General features: G+C 42.7%; 1 protein-coding gene across 2 annotated transcripts in view; it reads right to left on the reverse strand.

Moving 5' to 3' along the window:
* Positions 1 to 1,072: 1,072 nt before the first annotated feature.
* The window catches only part of FILIP1 (filamin A interacting protein 1), a 51,872-nt gene continuing 30,246 nt past the window's right edge, over positions 1,073 to 22,698 (reverse strand). Inside the window, exons 4-5 of one of the 2 annotated variants that reach the window (XM_062488590.1) lie at positions 7,431 to 10,229; positions 1,073 to 1,277 (exon numbers count right to left, since the gene is read on the reverse strand). In XM_062488590.1, the coding sequence (XP_062344574.1) occupies positions 1,073 to 1,277; positions 7,431 to 10,229 (3,004 nt within the window). Of the gene's footprint in view, positions 1,280 to 7,423; positions 10,230 to 22,698 lie in introns of both variants that reach the window. The other variant, XM_062488589.1, reaches the window with a different exon arrangement.

Raw genomic sequence — 22,698 nt, forward strand, 5'->3', positions numbered from 1 at the left:
TTACCAGACCCTCTCTCTTTCACTGTCTGTACCTGAGCTGTGCCTTTAGATAGCAATTCCTGCCACCAGCAGTCTGTGCTGACTCACCCTCTAACATGAAGATGCTTGGCAAGTAAGGTTTAAATGTAAGACCCAACCAGGAAAACTGAAACCTAGTCAGTCAATGGAATGAGTTGCTTCTTAGCCTTTAGTGGTCTTTGGAGCAGGCACAAGTGGATTGTATTGATCTTTGCCAGATAGTGTTTCTCAAGCTTTTGCTGAAGACTAAACACCTTCTGGCTCACAAGCCTTCACCCGAGCCTGATCTCACAGTATCCCAGTGTGTGTAAGTCAGGGACCTGGTTCTAAGCTTTGTCTACAACTGTTAACTCTCTCTGGAAGAATTAAGTTGCTGCAAAACATTGCACAACATCCCTATGTCCTTGAATTTAGTAACTATCTTGAGACAGCAGCTCACCACTGAAAAAAGGTGATTTTGATGGGAAGCTCCTAGAGAGAAGGCTACATGGTCACATGGTGCCCATCCTTCTTTTCTTCCCCTCCCACACAGGAGGTACTGGCTTTCATTAAAACAGGACCTCAAGTGGCATTGGCAAGTCTTCTGGCACTGCTTCCCTAGGCCATGTGGCATTTCAATAATGTGATCAAGGCAGGAAGGAAAGGAGACCATGCAGCAGCAAAGGTGGAAAGTGATCCGTTAAGGTGGAAAACAATCCAGTAAAAGTGACCAAGCTTCCTTTGATCTACTAAAAAGTGACCAAGTCTACCATTACAAATTCCTGAACTAGATTAATAACCTAGTGCAGTTACACCATTCTCACGTCCTAGACTGAAAACCTTCCTGGTATAAATTTGCCTTTTTGACAGCTTTTTTCTTAATATATATACTTGAGTAAGAAAACAAAAGGATTTTGTTATTTAAGTAGTCAGTGCACACACTTATTAGTTTCTTGTTAAGTGACAGCTGCAGGACTTCATTAGTACAGGCAAACGTGAACAACTACACAGACAGGGGAGCTGACTTCCATGGCAGCAGTAAAACCTGCAGAACGTACCCCCTGAGCCACTGCCATCAGCCCTGACCCCCGCCCAGGGAGGCAGAGCTGCTGGCTGAAGATTTCTTCAGTTCTATTTTCATAGACTGAGTCTCAGCACGAGGCTCGAATTTTGTCACATTTCCTGCTCCTGCGGCTGCCACTACTGGCTTTCCTGCTTTCATACCTTTTGACACAGGAATGCGGGTGGGTGTAGGTCTCAGGGATGACCCATCTTGTCCTGTCTGCAAAACAAAGAGACAGAGAAAAATGCCATGAATTAAGGACTACTTCTCATTCACTTATACTCATCTTATACTTTTCTTTGGTTCTTGATTTACCTCTCAAAAAACAATATCCCAAATCATACCTATCAGCAAAGTAATATTCACACTTGAAATCTGACAATGGCACATATTGCTGAAGTAGGGCCAAAGGCACAGTTGGGATCAAATGAGTTTCCCAGAGCTGAGGTCCACTGTTTTGAATCAAGATGTCATAAGGATGGCAATCTGTGCAAATCTCCCATTCTACAGCATGACACAGTGCAGGATGCGCTTTGAGGCTACTCCCACACTGGCTTGGCTATCAAGACATGTACAATATTGTATAGACACTAGCACGGGCCCTCAGAACACCATAGTCAGGTGAGGCTAATGATGAACCCAGGGTAACTGCCAAATTTTAGGAGCTGAGGCATGATCACTCAGCATTATAAATAAAATTGAATTTTACTTCCCAAAGTATGCTGAGCTCATGGCTGAGGCCACTTATTTCTGCACTGGGAAGAGCAGGGGTCTGGGAGAGAAAAAGAAAAGATACAGATTTCCTTTTCCTGTGGTTGTGGCAGAAGGGATGTGGGAAAGGGCTCTCCCCGTCCAAGCCCTAATCACAACTTGAAAAACTCTGGTGAGGGTAAAGCTGCTAACCCAGATTTCCAAGAATACCTCAAGACAGTGTGGACATGGTCATTTTACTATCTCTGCCAGTCTTCTGCCCTGGACAACAGCCTAGCAAGCACATTTATCCTCAAGTTTGACTACTTCAGAATTAAAAAACAAAGAACAGCCTAAGCGGTTGACTTGGGGCTGGCAGACCCAACACAGCTCCTGTGTCCTTCTGGAGCTCCAGCCGGAGACCAGGTCAAAGCTATCCCATAGCTTTGAAACTGCAATCAGCATGTATGCTTAAGCAACCAAATCTCAATGTGTAAATGCACAAGGAGTACCTGGATAGGATAAAAAGACTCAAAAGGGCCAAATGCTATTTTCTGTCTTTCTTGGCCAGATAACAATACACATACTCTTCAAGGTCAAAACTGGAGCTACCCCATATAAACAATGGCTTACAGAAAATACTTATAAACATGACAATTCTGAAAAGAAAATGGGCTTATCTTCTGCAGCGTGCAACACAGACACAAATGGCAATGGTGACAACTTCAGTGTCTCGGCTGAATTTCATGTGACTGACATTTCTGTTCAGTGTATGGATAAAGACTTTCATCTCACAGGAGAGAACAATTCTCCTAAGATCCTAGAATCGTAGCTAGACCCACCTGCTAAATTACTAAACTCTGCAACTTTTGACATATAAGCAAAATAAAACTAAACTGCTGAACTAGACTGGACTGGGGGTTCATGTCAGCTTCAACATGCATTTATACATTTACAAATGTACAAAAAAATGCTCCATGAATGTTTTTCAGCCAGTGGCATCAGAGCTTTCTGTTTGTATCCTGAGCATCCAAAGGAAAACCATTCCTTAATCTTCGAGAACAGTTCAAAACCGCATGTGTACACTCAAAAAAAATCACAATTGGAAAACTTGAATGCTGTCTGCCTGACAGGAAGGAAGCCATTTTCAATAACTAAAAGCAACATTTACAATAGCAGTCTAGAGGCTAATATGGAACTCACATGTAGATGTCAAAACAAGTTAGGCCCATACAATTCTGTAGGGCAAAACATGCAAATGCATTCCATCAGCCTTGGAAAATATGTCAACATCCCAGGGAACTCAAATGACAAACATCTTGTACTCCCTGAAAGAGTTCCACAGTGTGTAAACATGAGGCAATCAAATGGAGTAGCTGGAATCCCAGGCATTTCTTCAGCTTTATTCACATGTAAATTATTAACTAAGGATTTGGGCGCTTTCAAGTTACTCATTTCAAGCCTAAATCACTCAAAAGCACTTTGAAAAGAACTCTAACTTGCTTTAAATTTTAGTTGCCTTTATTTCAGCATACTAACGTGTTGATCGAATGGAAGCTAATGCCTGCTTCCCAGGCAGCTGCAAAAGCATTTTGTGTTTGCCAAGTGAGATGGCACAAAGGTGCCTCCCCAGCCGGCTGTCCCCTTGGGCGCGGGAAGGGGCAGCAAGCAGAGAACACATCCATTCTGCATCTGCAGCATCTGTGGCAGAGAACCCACACAACTGCCTGTGTCTCCCTCGTTTCTTCCAAGAACTCAAAGTCATTCCTTCCAGTCCTGTTTGTCTATAGACTGCTGTCTTCTGGTTGATCCAGGAATGTGGCTCCAACCAGAAACCAACCAGCACGCAGCTGGAATGGAGTGCCCGAGATGCGGCCCCATCTGGACGCTGGGTGCTGCAAGCTGGGTCTGAGCTGGCAAGGCAAGACATGGTGCTGGAACAGGGACCCAGTGAGGTTACCACAAGAAATTACTGGGAGTGAGATGAGCACATGCAGCTGCTATGGTGCAGTCATAACCAGCTGTCTCTGCAGACACAGGTGTATTAACCTGTGAAGTTGCAATAAAGCTGGGCAGTCCCATTAAAGGAAAAAAAGCAAAGTGAACATACAGAACATGTAGCATGTTTGAGTAGTTTGTAACAGATCCTGCTTGGTGCATTTTATTGACACACAAAGATAATGCTTTCATGCACACACTGGCTTCTGGAATATTCTAATTACAAAAATGCTTTTTCAGCATTTGTTCTCAATCCGATCAGGCCCCAGCTTGCCCTGGACAGAAATGGTTCAGTTCAGTGACCAACAGACACCTTGAGCAATTTGACACGGCCTGCGTTTCTCAAGCAATATACACAGGGCTGGTAGACAAGACAGATGACCCAAGGAGACCTAAAACTTCTGATAAAGCAGCTGGAAAGTAGACTACTTGACAGCACTGAAAATGGTGCTAAAATAAAAAGTTTAGGCAACTTAATCCTGAATGGATGGGATTTGAGATTTAGTCAATATAGTCAGCAGAGCCAGTGGGCAATTCAGCTCACATAGAAGCTAGCCCTGTCTCAGGTGGATCACCCTGCAGTCACCACAGAGCCAGCACACAAGCCTCAGTGCTGACACAGGGACTGATGTCTACAGACTGACTCAGTTGCCCACATTGAGCTCAGCATCTCATGCCATCTGAGGTGTCCCCTCAGCTGCCACTGCAGAAAGGTACAGGTCTGTTATCCCTCCCAGCCTCACACACGTCTCACTTGCCACAGGCACACAGCCAGCACAACACTTCTGCACAGCCACCTCTGCCCCCTGCACCTGCAGGAGCTCTAGCAGCAGCTTAGAGCATACATGGGACACCTACAGAGAGCTACATTTAGATGCCCATCTCAAACTAAGCGTTGCCCAATTGCAAGTGGCCTTACAGCTGCATAAACACTTGTCCCATTGGCTCTGGCACCCAAAAGCTTCTCAGCAGGGCCCTCCTGCCACGGTCACAGGATGCTCTGCATCATGGTTGGTGCTGTGCCACCAGGCTGGCTCTGCTGCAGCCAGGATTCCCACTGCTCCCTGCCAATTTGCATGGCACTAGAGTCACTGTGTACCCAGGCAGCATAAACAGCTGGCACTCAATGCCAGGCTTGCAGGAAGCAGGGAACACAGGGATTAAGTGATTATAGGGCTGACACCCATCCTGGTAGCCAAAGAAGATCCACATTCACCAGCAAACCAGTAAGGCCTAAATCAAACAGGATGTAGGCACCACTGTTTTGGGGCTCATTCAAGAATAGTTGGGTTCATTCTGTGGGATTTTTTCTGAAAACTGTATGTCCTGGGAACAGAAATTTGGGCCATTGTGCTAATGGAAGACTAACAAGCAGGCTCATTTTGGTCTCCATATCCTCTGGTCTCTGTGGTCCATTCGCAATAAAAAATCATATCCTAGGTCTGCTAGGATATCATATCCTAGCAGACCTAGGATAGTCCAAGTATTTTCCTGGGAGTGAGTTTAATCAAGCTAAGGAGGACTAAACACCAGTTTTTCTGTTTCTATGGGAACTATCCAACTCCATAGGCTGCCATAGAAAAGGCATTAATACATTGTACAAAGCATCTTGTGTGAGGAGAGTTAAAACAAAAATTAAAACCAGTGAGCTAAGAAAGCAGCTGTGTATCAGTTAGTCTTCAGTTTTATTCACTTAAACCCTCAGAATTGTATCTGTTGGTTTCATCTAGGGTTACTGAGTAAATGATCACAGCTTGGGTTTTCTGACTAGGAGCAGGGAAGTGTGTTTGTAAAGTTGTCATTTGCAAAACAGATGGTGAATACACTTTTTTGTTTTCCAAGAGGCTGAGGAGGAAAAGACACATTTGAGCTTGTTCAAAGTTGCCTGCCCAGCTGGCTAGGGACATTAAAAAACAAAGGGAAGCATAAGATAAAGTAAATCTTATGGCTGAACTATTTTCCTTACATTCCAAATCAGGGAAGATAAAGTGAAGAAAGAAGCCAGTTTTTAGCCAGGAAAAAAAACAAAAAAAGTTTTGTCTGCCATGGTTCACTGCATCATCACAGTAGAGGACAGACATCTAGTTAAAAAGAAAAGTTTTTAAAACATTTTCCAGGCTTCTGAGAGACAAAGGGGTTTGTAAATTAATTCAAGACTTTAAAAAATGAACAGTTGTCTCTAAAATGTGGGGAAACACTGTGTAATAAAGTGTCTCCAGTACATTATATAGGTGGGAAGAGAGAGTGAGTACATGTGCAATCCCAAACAGATCTGTGTGATGAATGCAAGTTTGCTAAATTCAGAAGCCTTAAATGAGAATGGCAGCTTCTCTCCAAAAAGTGTGAAAGTGTATCTTAAATACACTACAGCATTTCAGCTTAGGAAGAGATGGCTGGCGAGGCATGTTGCAGGGGTCTGCTGACTCTGGAGCAGCATGGACAATGATCAGGGGATGACTATTCAGTATTTATCAAGATACAAGAAAAAGGCTGTAACCAATGAAGGTATTATATAAAAAGTATCAAACAAAAAAGCTTTTCCCAAAGCCCACAGCTGAATTCACTGCCCCCTGATGTTGTGGAAACAACAGTGTAAATGAGTTCAAAAGGCAATTAAAAGAATAAATAGAAGAAAACTCTGCCATGGTCTGTTAAAGACAAAGATGTGGCTACATGCTCTGGTTCAGAAAGAAATACCCACCTATTGCCAAAAGCTGGGAACAGACACTGAGGGAAACATTACTGTGTGTTTACCAACTCAAAATAATCTTTCCCTAAGCATCTGTTGCAGACTCTGTCTAGCTAAGAAAGTTTTTGGACTAATACAGTACTGCTGTTTTTTCTGTTTTGGTTAAATTCTTCTTTCCCAGGGTATTTCCAACTAAAGCAATAAAAATGTATGTCCAATAATAAACTGAGGGAGGACTATCAATAAATACTGCCCACTATGGCTAAAGACAGAGGCGAGAAGTCTTTCAGTATGAAAAACAAGGTGGGGTATCACCATAGTAGCCTGAAGAGAAAGCAAAAAAAAAAATGCTACAGGAAGCCCTATTGTAATACAGCACTTAGAGAAATTCAGAGGAACAGAAGGAGCTCCACTATTCACTGGCTAGAGGGGCTTGGAGCTGTAAGCAATGATAACATGACTGCTTATTAATTCCTTTAAAGTTCAGTAACAGAGAAGATATTAACTGAATTATATGGGGATCATGGGATTACATCAAAGAAATGCCAACCTGCATAATTAGCGTCTAAAGACCTGCCAGCTGGGCCAAAAAAATATGAGGTGCATTTTCAAAATTCAGAAATTGCACTCACCAAAACTAAAAATGCAGTTTCCTGCTCATTCATCCCCATCATTCTTTGTTCCTCTGTCTCTCACTTGTAAATTTAATGGGTTGCCACAATGAAAATAACTTTGAAAGGACTCCTCTGGAAGCCAACTGCTTTAGGAGATAATACCAAAAGTATACCACCATCTAACACTGCTACAAAAATACATGAATTGGACACATTCTTATTTTATGATTAAGCTTGAGCCTGGAAGAAATGTAGGGAAGACAAGAGTTTGTCCTCACCCCTCCCTTTTTTCCCTGCTGGTTTCTCAAACACAAGCTACGGTTTGTCCTTCTCCCTGCCATGAAGACCGCACCGTGAGACTATGCTGCTTACCACTGATTGTGTTCCTCGTGTGGAAGATGTTGTAACAGGCGTGATGGTGATAGTACTTGTCACCTTGCTGGCTGCAGGGCGCGGGGACAGGTTGTTCCGAGGTGATCGAAGGACAGTACCAGTCACCACCTCTTTCTCTGCCGCGATGTTCACCGGTCGGACTGTTATCACAGGGCTCGCACCATCAGGCGTGGCGTTGGGAGAACGCTTAAACTGGGAACCCAAGTGGATGTGGATTTTGTTGTCTTCTGTTGTAATAATGTTGGCATTGGCATTGTACTTGCGGATTGGAGTCGGGACAGTTTGCTTTTCTGGCGTGACTTTGAAGACAGCCCTTCCCATGGTCATATCTTGCGACTGTGGAGAGACGGAGATTTCTGCCGGCGCTGCAGACGTCGATACCGTCATGATCTGAATTGGCGATGCAGGTCTGTCAGCGAAGGGTGCTCTCCCTCCCTCTGGGGACTTTTCCCTGGAGAATGTTGTTATAGTGACTGGAGACATGGAACGATCTGAGGCCATGGGACTTTCACTGCCTTTTCCTTTTTGTGGCATAACATTTGGAGAGGGAATTATGGTTATTCGTGGCTTCTGATTTCCCAAAGTAGGAATGACAGTGGTACTCGAAAAAAATTCCTCTGCGGATGGACTGGTTATCTCCAAAGTTGCTGTACTGTTCTCATGGTCTGGTGTCACACGAATATGAAGGGGTTGACCCTGCTTTGGTGAAAGGACAACCTCCCCAGGATGTGCTGGACTACTGTGGGTTCGGGCTCCTTTATCAGGAGTTGTTTGAGCCCCAGCTTCCCTCTTTTTCATCCATGGTATCCAGGATTTCCTCATAGCAAGCTCATTTGCGGCTGGAGGGTATCTCTCAAGCACTGAAGAACGCTCCATGGGTTTTTTCAGACCTACCTGTCGCAGATTGCTCATGATATGATTCTCCTCCTGGAAGGATTTCCTTATAAACACTGCTGGAGTTTCTTCTTCTGCTGCTTCATTGCTTAGAGCATCTGTCTGCACGCCAGTGGATGTCACAGGAACATCAACCATTCTTCTCCCATTCATGCTGGGCCTCAGAGCGCGGCTGTAACGCTTAGAAAGCTCCAGCTCTCTGGTCAGGTTCAAAACTTCCTGCCCCATGCTCTTGTTTTTGTTTTCCTCTTCCATAAACCTTTGCTGTAGAACTGAATAATCGACTTGGAGCTGAGAAAGCTGGTCTTCTTTGTTCATGAGTTCATGGATTTTTTCCTTCAGTGCTTGAACTTCCGCTTTCAAATCTCTGCTTTTGGCCTCTTCCAGACGAAACCTGTGTCTTAGCTCTGCCTCCTGGCTCACTACTTCACCTTTTTCTATTGCTTTTGTTTTGGCAATCTGGAGTTTCATCTCCTCCAACTGTTGAGAAAGCAAATTAGCTTTATCCTGCTCAGTCCTGAATTTCTGCTCTAGCTGATCATACTCATCTTCAGTCTTCATCAAATCTCCTTCAACTACTTCCAGTTGTTTGAGACGTTTTTTCAGTCTTTCTATTTCAATGGTAAGTTCCTTAATCTTGTTGTCCTCATGACAACCATGCTCTGCTCCTTTCCTAGTTCGACCTCTTGTAATTTCTCTTTCTACTTCCTCCATACCATCAATTCTTTTCTTTAACAGGTCAACTCTACAGCTTAATTCAGATGATTTTTCTTCTTCACTTCTCAGTTTGCCAATTAACGCATCCCTTTCTTTTGTCAAACTAGATACTTTTTCCTCCATTTCAGATTTCAGTTTCAAAAATTTCTTACTTTCTTCTATCAATTTCTCTGTTACATCCATAACTTTCCCTTGTTCAACTTTAAAATTCTTGTTTAGGCCCTCAACCTTTTTTTCCTCCTGTTTTATTTTTTCCATCATATTCTTTCGCTCATCAACCAACATTACAGTAAATGACTTCAGCTTCGTAAGATCATCTTTTAAGCTTATTTCAGCCTTTTCCAACTTGCTTTCAGATGTCTCAAGGTCCTTCACTCGAGTCTTCACCACTTCCAATTCATTTATCAAATCCTTAGTCAAATTTTTTTCTTTCTCCAAGTTTAGGTGTAGCTGAGTGCATTCCGACTTACTTTTACTGAAAGCCTCTTCCAGCTTCTCCAATTCTGACATTCTTTTCTGCAGTTTTTCCACTTCAAGTTTCAACTCTTTGCTATGATGTTCTTCCTCTTGCAGTTTATTTTTCAGCTCTTTGCACTGGGATTCAGTTTTTGTGATCTCTTCATCTTTCCCCTCCATTTCAAGCACACGCTTGCGGAGGTTTTCCACTTCTGCCATTAAGCTAGAGTTCCCGCATTCCCCTTTCGCTATTTTATCTCTGAGTTCTTGAAGTTCCTCCTCAGCTTTTTGAAGGTTTTTGTTAGTTTCTTCTAGCTCCTCTATTCTGCGAGTCAACCCCGCTAGCTTGAGCCTTAGCTGTCTATTATGTGACTCTTGATTAGCCAGTTTAGCAGTCATCTCCTCATGTTCTTGACAAAATGATGATGTTTTGTGTTCGAGTTCTGCCTCTAATTTAATCAGTTTTTGTCCATCTTCTTTTGCTTTTGCACTAATAATCTTAAGCTTTTCTTCGTCTTCCTTTAGTTTTTGGGTTAAATCCTGTATTTTCTGGCTTTGTTGACCAAGTTGTTCAATATGCATTTGTCTTTCATCCACCAGCATGAGTGCAAATGATTTGAGCTTGACTAGTTCTTCTCTTAGTTTATTGATTCTCTTTGTATGCTCCTTCTCCTTCCGGGCTTGATAGATCTTTTCCTGCTCCAGAAGTTTCTTCAACCTGAAACAAGGTAGAAGAGATGCATTAGACTAAAAAAAAAATTATATATATATATATATCTGTGTGTGCAACACTCCGTTTCTAAAATCATCTTTGTTTTAGCTTATTTTTTATTATTAATGGTAGCCTTCAAGAAGTAACTACCTACTACAGTTATACTCCCAAACGAAGTAGTTTGAATTACAAGAGTTAAATGAAAAATACATAAAATCATCTAGAAATCTGAAACAAAAGAAAATTTTATACATGTATAGATAACAAATACATCAGGTTTTAATTTCTTCACATTTATTTCTCTGTTAGGATGTTGTTGGCAAAAGTGTATAATATACCAACAGGACAGGTATTATCTGCTCACTAATCCATTTACGCCAAATTTGTTTTACAAGGTGGATTCCTCTTGCATACAGACAAACATGTAAAATAAGGTAAAATATTTAATATTTATATTCAGCCACACATGAACAGACCAATCCTGGTTACAAATAAACCAGCAGAACAGAAGATTACAGTAGCACACAACTGATAACCATCTACGCACCACAGGCATATGACACTAGCAGGAAGATAAATTTTCCAGCACAGCAACTATTATGCTAAAAGGTTTCTTCCTCTGCATTTCCATTTAATAGACTGCATGAACCACAAGGATCAGACTAGTCAAACCTTTGGCTACAGCTGACCTCATCTGGGAAATGTTCTTCTCTGCATGGTCTCTATACTGTGTTTGCAGACAATATAAAAGTTTGGCATATATCCAAATTAGGTGTCTCCTCCGAAAGACAATAAAGACATACATCACCCAGTTTTACCCATGCAACATGGAGTAATGTAATTATTTTATACCTGTGATTTATATTCAGGATATGTTGACATCAACATAGGAAGTTTCTGCACATGTTCTAAGATTTATGATGATGGTGATCCTCAATGGACAAAGGATTACAGATAAAGGGATCTATCAGTGACCAATATAAGAGTAAAAACTGTAAAAAGCAGCAGTCTGACATAGACACAGGTATGCACTCTGAACTTACTGTGAAGTAATATTTCTTCCAAACAGCTGTCACAGCACCTACAATTCCCATATCCTTTATCAAGACATGAGATAATTCAAATCCACTTGCTTTGCTTACCCTAAGTCTGAAGCTTTTCAGCTTCCTTTTTATAACTGTGATGCACCTCCAGGTGGTAATAGCAATTAATGCCTGGTAATCAACTTGCAGTAACTGGAACATCCATATCTTGGCAAAGATCAACTTTCATCAATATTTTTATCTTACATGTTGGATTGTAGATCCAGTGGATCTACAAAGCAGTGGAACACAGATATACATTCCTGTCTGCTATTCCTGCAATGAAGTGGTGCCAAGGGCCCCAGGGCGCAATGTCACACACAAAGGATGTCTCCCAGAACCCTGAACTATACACTCCCAGCAAGAGCCAAATTAACTCGGTACTCAACAACTGTTAATGTTTCACTCCTTATTCCTGGGGGATCAGAACCAAAAGGAACTGGAAAGAAAAGCTGTAAGAAAAGAGAAGGAAGTCAGAAAGCAGAACACAGGATGCAGTAGGTAGGGAAGGAGAAGCCTGAAGAATGCATTTGAAAACAAGACTCAGATAGGACGTGGGAGTAAGAGAATAGTAGGAACCAGTGGTAGAGAGAAAAACAAACAAACATTGCAGCCAACCTTGCTGGGTCACAGATTATTCAAAAAAAAATAAAAGTCTCTTTATTTGTGGCAGCTCTTTGGAAAGGACTGAAAAGGAGTGCTGGTGGATGCCTCATTATTGGTCAAGTTAGAATGTCAAAAGGTAAAAAAAGACCCACTGTCACTCACAAAGCATGCACTTTTAACACTAAAGAAAGAACTTTATTAGCATGCAATATATTCTCTGGTTGCTCTATCACACTGCTTCATGCAAATGTTTCAGCTGAGAACTCTTCCTCATCTCCCCCAGGCTACATTTTTTAAGGAAGAGTATGTGCCCTTCCACAAAAATACTGTTTGCCATGACAGAACAGTGTAGCCAAACCTGGTGGTGCTCCAAATGACCCATCTTCCAAAGTCACAAACATAACAGAATGTTTCCAGGATCCCTTGTCCCACAGGAAAATATTAAGGTGACCCCTATAAATCAAAAAACCCACAGAAGACAGCTTTAAAAAAAAAATAAAATAAAAATCTTGACACCCAAAAGCCTAGAGATGCTTAGAAAACTGTCTATAATTTGTAATTCCCCGGCCTACACATGTGATTTTCACCCACCAGTTGCTCCAGGCAGTACACATCAGCCAGGCTGCTAAGCTGAGTACAAAATAATGCACTGGCCACACATGGCTCCAGGTGAGTTCCTGAGGGTCTGCTGAGGAATACTGCCGAGAAAGCCACTGAAAAAAACCCGCAAATACCTGTTAAACTAAAACAAAAATATGCCAGTCATGAGGCTGAGCAAGAGAAGAAAGCATGTTAGCCCTGTCACAGCCTTGCAGGAGTGCTGGCAGTGAGGAATAACCAGCTTGGCCCCGCTGGGAAAATAAAACAACATTCAGCATTTCATTCTGCCTCAGCTTTAGCACAAGGAAACGACATGTCTTAGATATGACAAACCAACTTTCCGAGAAAATACTTGACAATACCTCCGTTTTTCATGTCTACAAGAACTGCTTCTAAAATCTGGTTGTGTGGGGGAGGGGTGGGAAGGCAGCACACAAATATGTGTGTTAATTGCCAAAGTAATTAAAAATCTACACCTTTTCAGTGTTACTTCCAGACACTAAAACAAAGCTGAGTTTAAGCTGGCTCCTGCTATTCCATCTTTGTACAACTTTCATACCTCAGTGGTTAAACTGGAATTTCAGCAGGACTGCAAGGTGAGGTTGTCCCCTCTTGACCCTCACAGCAGGTTTGCTGCTATCAGGCTTCTCATCTGACTGCTGCTGCTAATGTTTGCTAAGTAACACTGACCTACACCACTCCTATGCAACACTAAAAGCCCTGCAGACTCCCAGCACCAGGTCTTCAATGTGTTAGCCAGAGTAACTGCATTTTGGATTGTCAAAGAGTCTGAAAGCACCTGCATTCAGGATAAAAATCAAAACAAAACAAAACATTTAATAATGAAACATTAGATAAAACCAAAACACTGACAATCCAATAATTTGGTACCCACCAGCCCGGTCCCCCACATGTGGTGTCTTGGTTTGGGTTTTTTTTTTTTTTAGAAATGGGGAAAAATGTTTGGATAAAACTGGATAACCTGCATTCATCAGTAAGAGTCTCAGGGGTTTGGCATCTAGACCACAGTAGGGAAGCATGCAGATGCGATCCAGCTCCCTGCCAAGACAGGGACCATACTGCCTGCCCCTCTCTGGACAGCACTGCTGCATCTGTGTGGCACCTCTTTTCCCCACGAGTTACCACAAGTACCAGGTCAAAGCATGCAGCCCAAGTCAGTCCCTGAATACATGGTCTTTTGCTGCCATGGGGGTCCTGGTGGTCTCTCCCTCTCCTTACTATGTGTCCTCTCCACAATATTTGAGGAACAGGCCCAGTACTCAAGACAGACACATTACCCCTTGCAGGACTGCATAAATAAGCAGCAAACCCTTAGATATGATGACTGTGTGCAAACTGTGAACTGCATCAGTTAAAAACAAACACCCCCAGAGGATGCTGCTCTGATTTTTTTCTATAGAGATGCCTGACTGGCATGGTGCAGGACGCTGGAGTACGGAAGCTACTGATGCAACCTGACATGGTCCCTGCAGCACAGGGAGCTGCCTCTCCTGGATCCCCACCAGCCTTAGCTGCTCACAGCCACACCAGGCAGCGCTAGGGCAGCAGGAGAGCTCTGTTGGCAACCGTGCTGGGGAGCCTGAAGACTTTCAACAACCAATTTCAGCTGCAGAGAAAGCAGACATCGGACTGGAGGAAGAGCAGCTATGGAATTAGTTTTAACAACTTTCATGAATGGTGTGCTGGAAGTAGCCAGCAAGGAGGAATGTAGAAGTGGATGGGCAACAACCAGGCTCTCCCTCTCCTCCTTCCTTTAGGCTTGATGCTGAAGTGTTTCACTGCACAGTCTTTCTGCTTCCCTCCCTCCTCTGAGCTATAAATTGATCAACAGAAGTGCAATGGCATGCTGATAGCTACAGCTCTATCCCTCCAGAAATGTGGCTTCATTTCTTTCATCATGGCTCCCCTAAAAAAAATAAATTTACTTCCAAGTCTTTAAAACAGAGCATGCAAAAGCAAATAGCCCCCCAAACATTTACTGAAAATTATACCAGTGTGTGTATATCTCCCTTTCTGTTTGTACTTCCATCAAGATGAGAAAACATCACAGGTACTCATACAACCTTATCCACCTCTAGCATAAAACTGGGCACTCACCTACATGGGGAAATCCTGGGAAGGCAGGGCAAGCCAGAGGATGCCCTGAAAGGCCATAAGCTGCTCCTGAGGTTTGCATACATGTCAACATTTCAGCACCATATTTCAGCTCTGTTGGCCTGTTTTAGCCCCCTGCTCTGCAAACACAAAAAGCCAAGCTTCCCAAGGTGTCTCCCAGTGCTCAATTAAGCATTCACAGGAGGAGTAATGTGAAGGGCAAACTGGAGAAGTGGAGAGATATTTCTCCTGCTATCAAAATTGGCAGCAGGAGGAAGAGCAATTAGAAGAAAGAGGATGGAAAGGAGGCAAGCAGATAAGGTCTCTAGAGAACCTTATTAATTGAGTTAATACACAGCCTGGAGATCCACACAGTTTCTCATTGCTGCTCTAGCACAAATCCATGTGACTTCTCAGTTCTGTAGTACCTTATTTTGCCATTTACATTCCAAAAAGTCTGTTGCTATGGGGTGTAATGACTTCTATCCCATTTCACGGATGGCCAGTAAGTGGGGGTTAAGGCAAATACATTAATGAGGACTTGGTCACTGTTAGGATCAGCTGACTTGAGGGCTGATAAAGGCTGCTTCCTCCTGAGGGGCCAACAGCATTTCTGTGCCACTCACACACCAATCCCAAAGGAACTTCCACTGGGAAAGCAAATGTCATCGCAAACTCATCTTTCCACTTCAAACCCAGTTTGCTACTGTACGTGCAGAGTTAGAGAGACTGGACAACTTCCTAGTGGTAGCCAGAAAGCTGCTGCCCATTAAGTGATGTGAGAGTCTGTAATCCCAGGACAATGAAAACCAGCAAGAGGTGGTTTAACTCAATAAAGGAGTTCCCTTTCGCCCCCCCCCCCCCCCCCCCCGGGTTTAATGTACAACAGCTGATTTTGAAGACTATTTCTACAGCCGCTGGGAAATCCTCCACATGTCAGGACTATTTCCCAGTGCTTCTGTGTTTGGGGCCAGGCTGAGATACCCAAAAGGCTGGATTTTACTAGTTCTGAGTACTTACAGCTTCAGCTGAAGTCAGAGACAGCCAAAAGATGGTCAGGCCCTCTAGGAAACAAAATAATGGGGCCTAAGACTTAAATTAGGCAATTAAGTCACACTTTGAAATCATCAGCTTTACTACTTCCCATATATTCATCTCAACTGGGGGAAGAAATATGTAAACGAGATCAGATCCCATGGCAAGCAAAAGAATAAAGAACATCTGTGTTTCTTTCTCCTTTCTATCCATTACATTTTAAAGGTAAGGAATGATAAAAACAATTGAATGACCTTACTACAGAACTTTCCAACTTCTTGTTCAGTTTATTACAGGGTCAACTCTGAAAACAAATACAAGCTTGTTAAAAAAAGTCATTGGTTCTAGTAAACCTAAAGACAATTTTTTGTGGCTGCCTAATATACAAACTCAAAGTGTAAAAACATGCATGTTCAACATTGCTGAATTAATTCTTGGAAAGTTATTGTATCAAACTACATAACAAGCAAATTAATATTTTTGCTAATTTTAAACTACATAATAGTTTCCAAAATGTACTGAAAGAAAAGGACTTGTTTTCTTCCTCAGGAGTACACGCTTGTAATCTATAATAGTTTATCTTCTGTTGCTTGACAAAATCAAGTAACATTAATATTGTAAAACTTAAAATCCAGTTTGCTGTAATAGTTCATTTGTGTTGAAAGTGTATAGTATTTTGGAATAAGAACACTTACTAGATTCAGTGTCCCCGCCACCTTTCCAGCACGTTGTTCACGTAAGAAAAACACCAAAGATCTTTAAGAACAAAACCCGACCGACAACCTTTCAGACTCCAAAACACAATCACCCACATTAATTCCGGAGGTTCGAGGAGGGGAAGGGGGATGCACAGAAAGCAGGCACACGGTATCTGAGGGCGAAGGCGAAGCAGCGTTCAGCTGAGAGATGAGAATTGCCAAACCTGTCTCCGGGCTGCGGTTATCCTTCCGTGACCCCTCGGTGCGCCGCTCGGGAGGGGAAGCCGCACAGCACAGCCCCACCAGGTGCACCTTCCAAGGCTGCAGCCCAACTCTACATCAGCCGGGGGCCGGGCCGGCCCCTCAGCGCTGTCCTGCTCCCTCCAGCCCGCCTGGAGCCGGGGCCGCCGAGCATCCCGGCGCGTCCGCTCCAGCCTCGCTCCGTCCCGCCCGCGCCTACGCCAGTGCCCGGTGCGCTCACTGAACCAGGGACTGCGCATGTACACAGCGATTAGCGGCGCTCAAATTAAAAATGCAATTACAAAAAAAAAAAAAAAAAAGAGAGAGAGAAAAAAATAAATTCCCTTACCTTATAACTAGACTTTTTTTTTTTCCTTTTGTTTGTTTTAAGCAACCAAGGAGGGCAGTGCTGGGGCCGGGGGGAAGCGCGCTGGCCCCGCCGCCAGGTGAGGCTGCGCTCTGCGTTGGACCGGGACCGGGACCGGGACCGGATCCAGACCGCCGGGGATCCGGCTGGGCCGCCGCTCGCCGCTCTCTGCCTTTCTCCCCCTTCCCTCTGCTCTGGGGTTTGTTATTGACAGCCCCCCCCGGGCTCTTTATAGGAACAGTTCATTGGTGAACGATTAAGAAATAATAATTTGATCGCACAGAACCGCTGGGAGTTGCTTTTGCTTAACTGGAATGGGATGCACGAAGCGCTGCTCCCCAGTCCCAGCTGCCTATTCATTCCGCTGGATCAACAAAAGTTCCTGTTGCTTTCCTCTTGTCTTCGCGGTGTTTGAAGTGGCAGTACCACTGTTGGTACGCGCTGGCTGATCTTAAGATCGGCTGATAAAGGCATGAATACATGAAGAAAATCTCCTGGGGATTTAGGATACGGGCGTGTTTGTTTTTGAAAATCCATGCATACTAGCAAGCCTAACCAACTCTGGTGAGGTCTGAAAAGCACCATTCTGCTAGCTCCCTGCTTTATAGAAGTCCGAAACCAGCCCTTTTGTTCCCAAAACAGCATAAAAGAATTTAGGGATTCCTTCTATTTCCCTAATAATTCCCTGGATTGCTCCCAGTCATTTTTTCAGATTTTGTGAGGGGAACTAGGAATTTCCCTTCCCTTTCCCTTTATTTTTTGCCTTTGCTTTCCACTTCCCCTTCCTATTCACCTTCCACTTTTCTTAGGAAGCTTTCAATAACCAAAAACACTGAAAGTATATAATTTCAAATATTATTATCCATTGAAAATGGAACCGATGTGAGTTTACATTTTTGAGAAACTGTCTAATTTCATGTTCTTTCATTATTTTTCCTTAGGACCTTCATTCAGGTCTGGACAGAGCTTATTTGAAAAGCAGGTGCTTAGAGACTGATTCTATGCTTCTTATTCAGAACGTTATTTACCTCACCCTCTTCAGACTCTGCTGAGAACAGAATTGTTAATTTCTGGGTGGGAAGTGGAAGTACAAAGGGACCAAGGTTTTGCTTGGGACACCTGCTCTGGGGTACATTAGATGTAGGTTTCAGAGTGCAGCAGGGCAGGTGGTGCATGCAGATCACAATCCCTGTGATTTTGCCTGTGCCCAGGAATGGATGCTCCAGACTCCTGCATGTCTGAGCCCAGATGCAATATGCTCTCCAAAATGAGAACAATTCTTAGAGTGAAAAACATTCACAATTCATGTAAATTAGCTTCACATGACTTAACTAGCACCATGTAGGAAATCCGTCACACCAACACAACAGCAGAGTCACATTTTCCAGGGAAATCTGTATTAGTCTTAATCATTCTCTCCCATTTCATATTCCTTTACCTCACTTACTAAATACTTTCCAAAGGATGAAGCTGGGGTCCTACAGAGAGATTGCTGCTTCCTGTGTGCAAAGCTGATGCGTCTTGCTATGTTTCTGTTTTTTCAGTGTCAGAGGAAAGGTTTCTGTACAAAATGTGTTTAATTGTGCAATTACAAATGATGACATGCATTGAGCCGACCAATGTTCTGCTTACTCTACTTACTGTGTCCTTTACAATCCCAGCAAATGTTTGGTAGATGTAAATATTCTTTAAAAAGAGGAAATTGCATACACAATGGCAAACACTAAGATACTGACTATTTAAATTTAATGATGTGGCATTATACGGGCACTCTAAGAGATCGTCAGAAGCATTTAGATCCTTTGCATGGCCTGCATAAAATTCTGTACTCTTAAGTTAACAAAATAATTTATAGCCATAGCAGGGTGTCAGCCTCGAGGCAGTTTGATACTAGAAAGGCATGGAGCACTTTGCAAGCAAGTCTCAAAACTATCTGCTGACAGATGGGTTTGGCTGTGATCAGCAGCCAGGAGCAAGGCTCTGTTCCACCCAGCACTGCTGGCTGTGCAGGAGGATATCTGGTCACACACCCTATCCCAGCTGGCTCTGGGTTTTGAGCTCATTGCACAGCTCATCCCAGTCCTGCTGCACCTGCTGCTGAGTCCCAGGCTCTCCTCACCTCTGCACTCCATTTCTAACTCCCACTTCTCCCAGATCAACAACCCTTCTAGGTGTCCTCTCTATTTGCTCTGGCTGTTCTTTTGTCTGTGTTGCCATGCTTGGGCCAGGCTGGACCTGCAAGCAATATATCTTCCCTCGTTTGTATTTTCATGGTTTCAGCTTGAGCAGGAAGTTCAGGGATGTCAAGAGGATGGTAGGGAAAGTGCAGTGTGGTAGTGGTAAGCCTACACACCTGCACTAGTTGAGATAAGTCTCTATGAGATTTCACAATTAGAATGTTCTCCCATCACCATTTCAGGTGCTCTGGGTATTCATCACTACACCCGTACCAGACCTTTAGGGGATATCAGGTAGGATGTCAGAGCTAAGGTCAAACAGGCCTTTAATATTTGCAGCTTTTCTTTTACTGCTTAGAAATCGCATGATGTGTCTATATAAAAATATAAAGGTACTCCATATGCTGTTATTTCTCAAGAGTACCTTCAACTTTAAGTCACTTCAAAGGCTGGGAAAATTTAATTCGCTCATGAGATTTTTTGTTCATGCTTTCATTGGGATGAAGTAGTTCAAGAAACACATTCCTGAATATGGCAGCCCTTGCAACATTGTGAGACCAGATAAGAAAAGCAAGAAGAAATAAAAGCAGCAGAGGGAATAGATAGGAATTCCCAAATTTCAACTCATCTCTGAAAGTCAGAAATGATACTTTGCATCACTGTCACAAATGCCTACTACAGAGGAGAGTAACTGGGAAGCAAAAGATGGAATTGGTTTAAAAATTTAATGATGTGCTAATGGACTACACATTTCTTTGATAAGCTGCTCTCTTAAAAAAATTCCTAACTATGCACAGCAATAGATTCCTCTTGTAGATCTTAGAGACTTGTAACAAATTATTGCCTGATTATAAAATTCTCTGTAAACAGAGCTTTGTAACTTTCCCAGTAGACTGCCCTGCTCTCTGTTGCCTCTTTACCTTCAGTGCAGAAACACATGTAACATTTATAGTGAAGGCAGAGAGCTTGGAACTCTCTCCAAGTTCTGAAACATATCACAAGAAGCCCAAATATTTCTGTTTGTGCAGAGTACAGCTTTTCCTAAATTTGTGTTTACTTACATATATGAAAAGGTATACTGTATGCTTGCCAGACTTTTTTTTTTTTTTTTTGTTAATAAAAGCTTCAAAGCAGTGAAAATCTTTCATCATTATTTTGTTTTTCTTTCCTTCCTTTCTCTTGGTTAAGTCAAGCTCATTTGGTAAGTCAGACCTGACCTCCACTCTCTGCTTACAGTTGTTTGCTCTGAGTGCAACAGATGCAAATTGATTCAGTGGCATAGAAATAGAACATTTTAGAACAAGAAAAATAAAATAGAACAAGAAAATTTTGAATATTTAGGGAGGGAGGAGGCTGATTTTAATTTGCTGCTGAAGATATAGTGAGCAGGGTGATCCACTGGGCCTTTTGGAGAGAGAGAAATAAATAATGAAGATAAATGCAGTAAATTCTTGAAACATGACTTTTTAGGAAAAGCCTGAGAAAAATACTTCAAATTGGACTCTGTGCTGTTGTATCTCAGGCAATACACTTTATATGGCATACGTCATACACATTAAAAAACTTCATTTGGTGAGCTGCCCTGACAACTGGCTTTGTTCACCTTTGTTCTTATTTAAAACAGGTTGTTCCATGCAGCTGTTAAAGAAACTGTGTGCACACACACGTTTGCACACGGGCTTTTTTTATTGCTCCTCAGATCTTTCAGAATAAGTCATGCTGCCTAGGTTTTAAATTATTTTTCTCTTTATTACAGCATGAAAATCACCGTACGCTGGGATCTGCTCCCTTTTGTGGAAGCATGATTCAAAAGTTTAACAAAAGCATTTCTGGCTTCGCTCCCCCCCCCCCCCTCCCCCCATTGCACTCTACCCCATTCCTTTTGGTTTTCTGCTTTCTTAGCACTTGTGTGTTATCCTTTCGGTAGCTGGAAAGCTCAACATCTCCAATACTGCTGGGATTCTTTTAAGTAAAAGTGATTACAGCTGAAGCAGGACCTGTCTATGTCACGGTTATTGTTTTATAGTATGATTTGGTCATATTTTGGGAATAAGCACCAGGAGTCTCATAGAAGCCTTTTGTGGCCCTTCAACAAGAGCATCTTGAGAGCCAAGACAAAGGTGTCCAGGAGTTTAGACAAGTGCACTTGGCAGGATGCCACTTGCTGCCCTCTGTGCACCCACCATTGTGAGTGCTGGCTGCTTCACCTACCTGAGCTCTACCAGAGCACCTCACTAATGCTGGCTGTCTACCTGCTCTGGGCTCCACCCTTGCTTTTCTAAATTACTCACTTTTCAGGTGCTAACTGTTCATGGGGAAATACTAGGTGGAAGACTGAGGTCCAGGCTTTAAAAGCAGGGAGAACCATGCCTATTCTCAGTTTGCCCAGAGAGAATTCATCTTTTGGGAGTGTCTTGGCCCCTTTTACTCCAGCTGGGTCTAGGATGTGAAGTTAATCCTGACTGATTTTCTCCTTTCTGTTGCTTTTGTTCTGTTGGCCTAAACCTGTCTCTTTGCTATTCCTCATTCTTTATGATCCAGGTCCATAAGTTCAGTTCTTGCCCCATTGCTCTTACTCCTGGTGACCTTTCCTGGACTTCCTTTTCTTTTGTGCTTCTTTTCACTGACCCTTCCTTCAAGCAAGGTAACCCAGTGACTGACTGGAATTGAAGCGCACATGAGTCCTACACCTAAAACTAAAGGTTGTCTGCCTCACTGCTCCCCATTTGATACACCACTGGAATATAGAATTTGACAGTGAGTAAAACTAGTAGGCAGGAAAATGAGAGAAAGCAGAATCCAAAGAATCCCTGCTTCATTTTAACATCAAACCATACAAGTGATGGTGTGTCTGGAGTCACCACGAGAGGGTCACAAACACTGGAAAGTGTACCAAAAAAAGAAATAAAAGAGTGACAAAGTTCAAAATTTGGATTTAGGAAATAGCATCATTAATATAATTGCACACAGTGGGCTAGCCAAGCATGGAGAAGCTCAAACAGCAATGAAGATTGAGAGCAAGTAACCATTCAAGTGGAGTCATCTCTGCCAAAGCGGGGTCTCAGACATTTTAGAAATACAGCCTTTGTGTGCATTTGTTCATATCATACTCAGCCACCTTGTCACAATGACATAGGAATAATACAATACACACCTATAAAAGCAGAGAAAAATAAATACTTTTACAAAGAATCCTTCTTGATTTTTAATTCCTTCCAGTGAGTGTCATATTATCAATAATTTAGCAAATAATGAATCCTAAGGAAAAATTTCAAATGCTGTAAAAGAGCAGCCAGCAGCTGCTTTTATGATCTAGAGAGGGACTGATAGATTTTAACATCAGCATTGAGTAATCCTGTCACAGCCCTGTGGCTGTCACACCACATCTTAATATGCCATGTCCCAGCTCTCAGTCTGAAAGGCTGTGAAGGTATTTCCATTATTTTTCATGCCAGGACCCTCAGCTCTTGCTCTGAACACAAACACAAACACAAACACACATGCTTGCCCACCACATCCATGCTACAGCCCCACCTTTGCTAGTGCTTTTTCCTG

Source organism: Cinclus cinclus, chromosome 3 (genome assembly GCF_963662255.1).
Source record: "Cinclus cinclus chromosome 3, bCinCin1.1, whole genome shotgun sequence".
Lineage (NCBI taxonomy): Eukaryota > Metazoa > Chordata > Aves > Passeriformes > Cinclidae > Cinclus > Cinclus cinclus.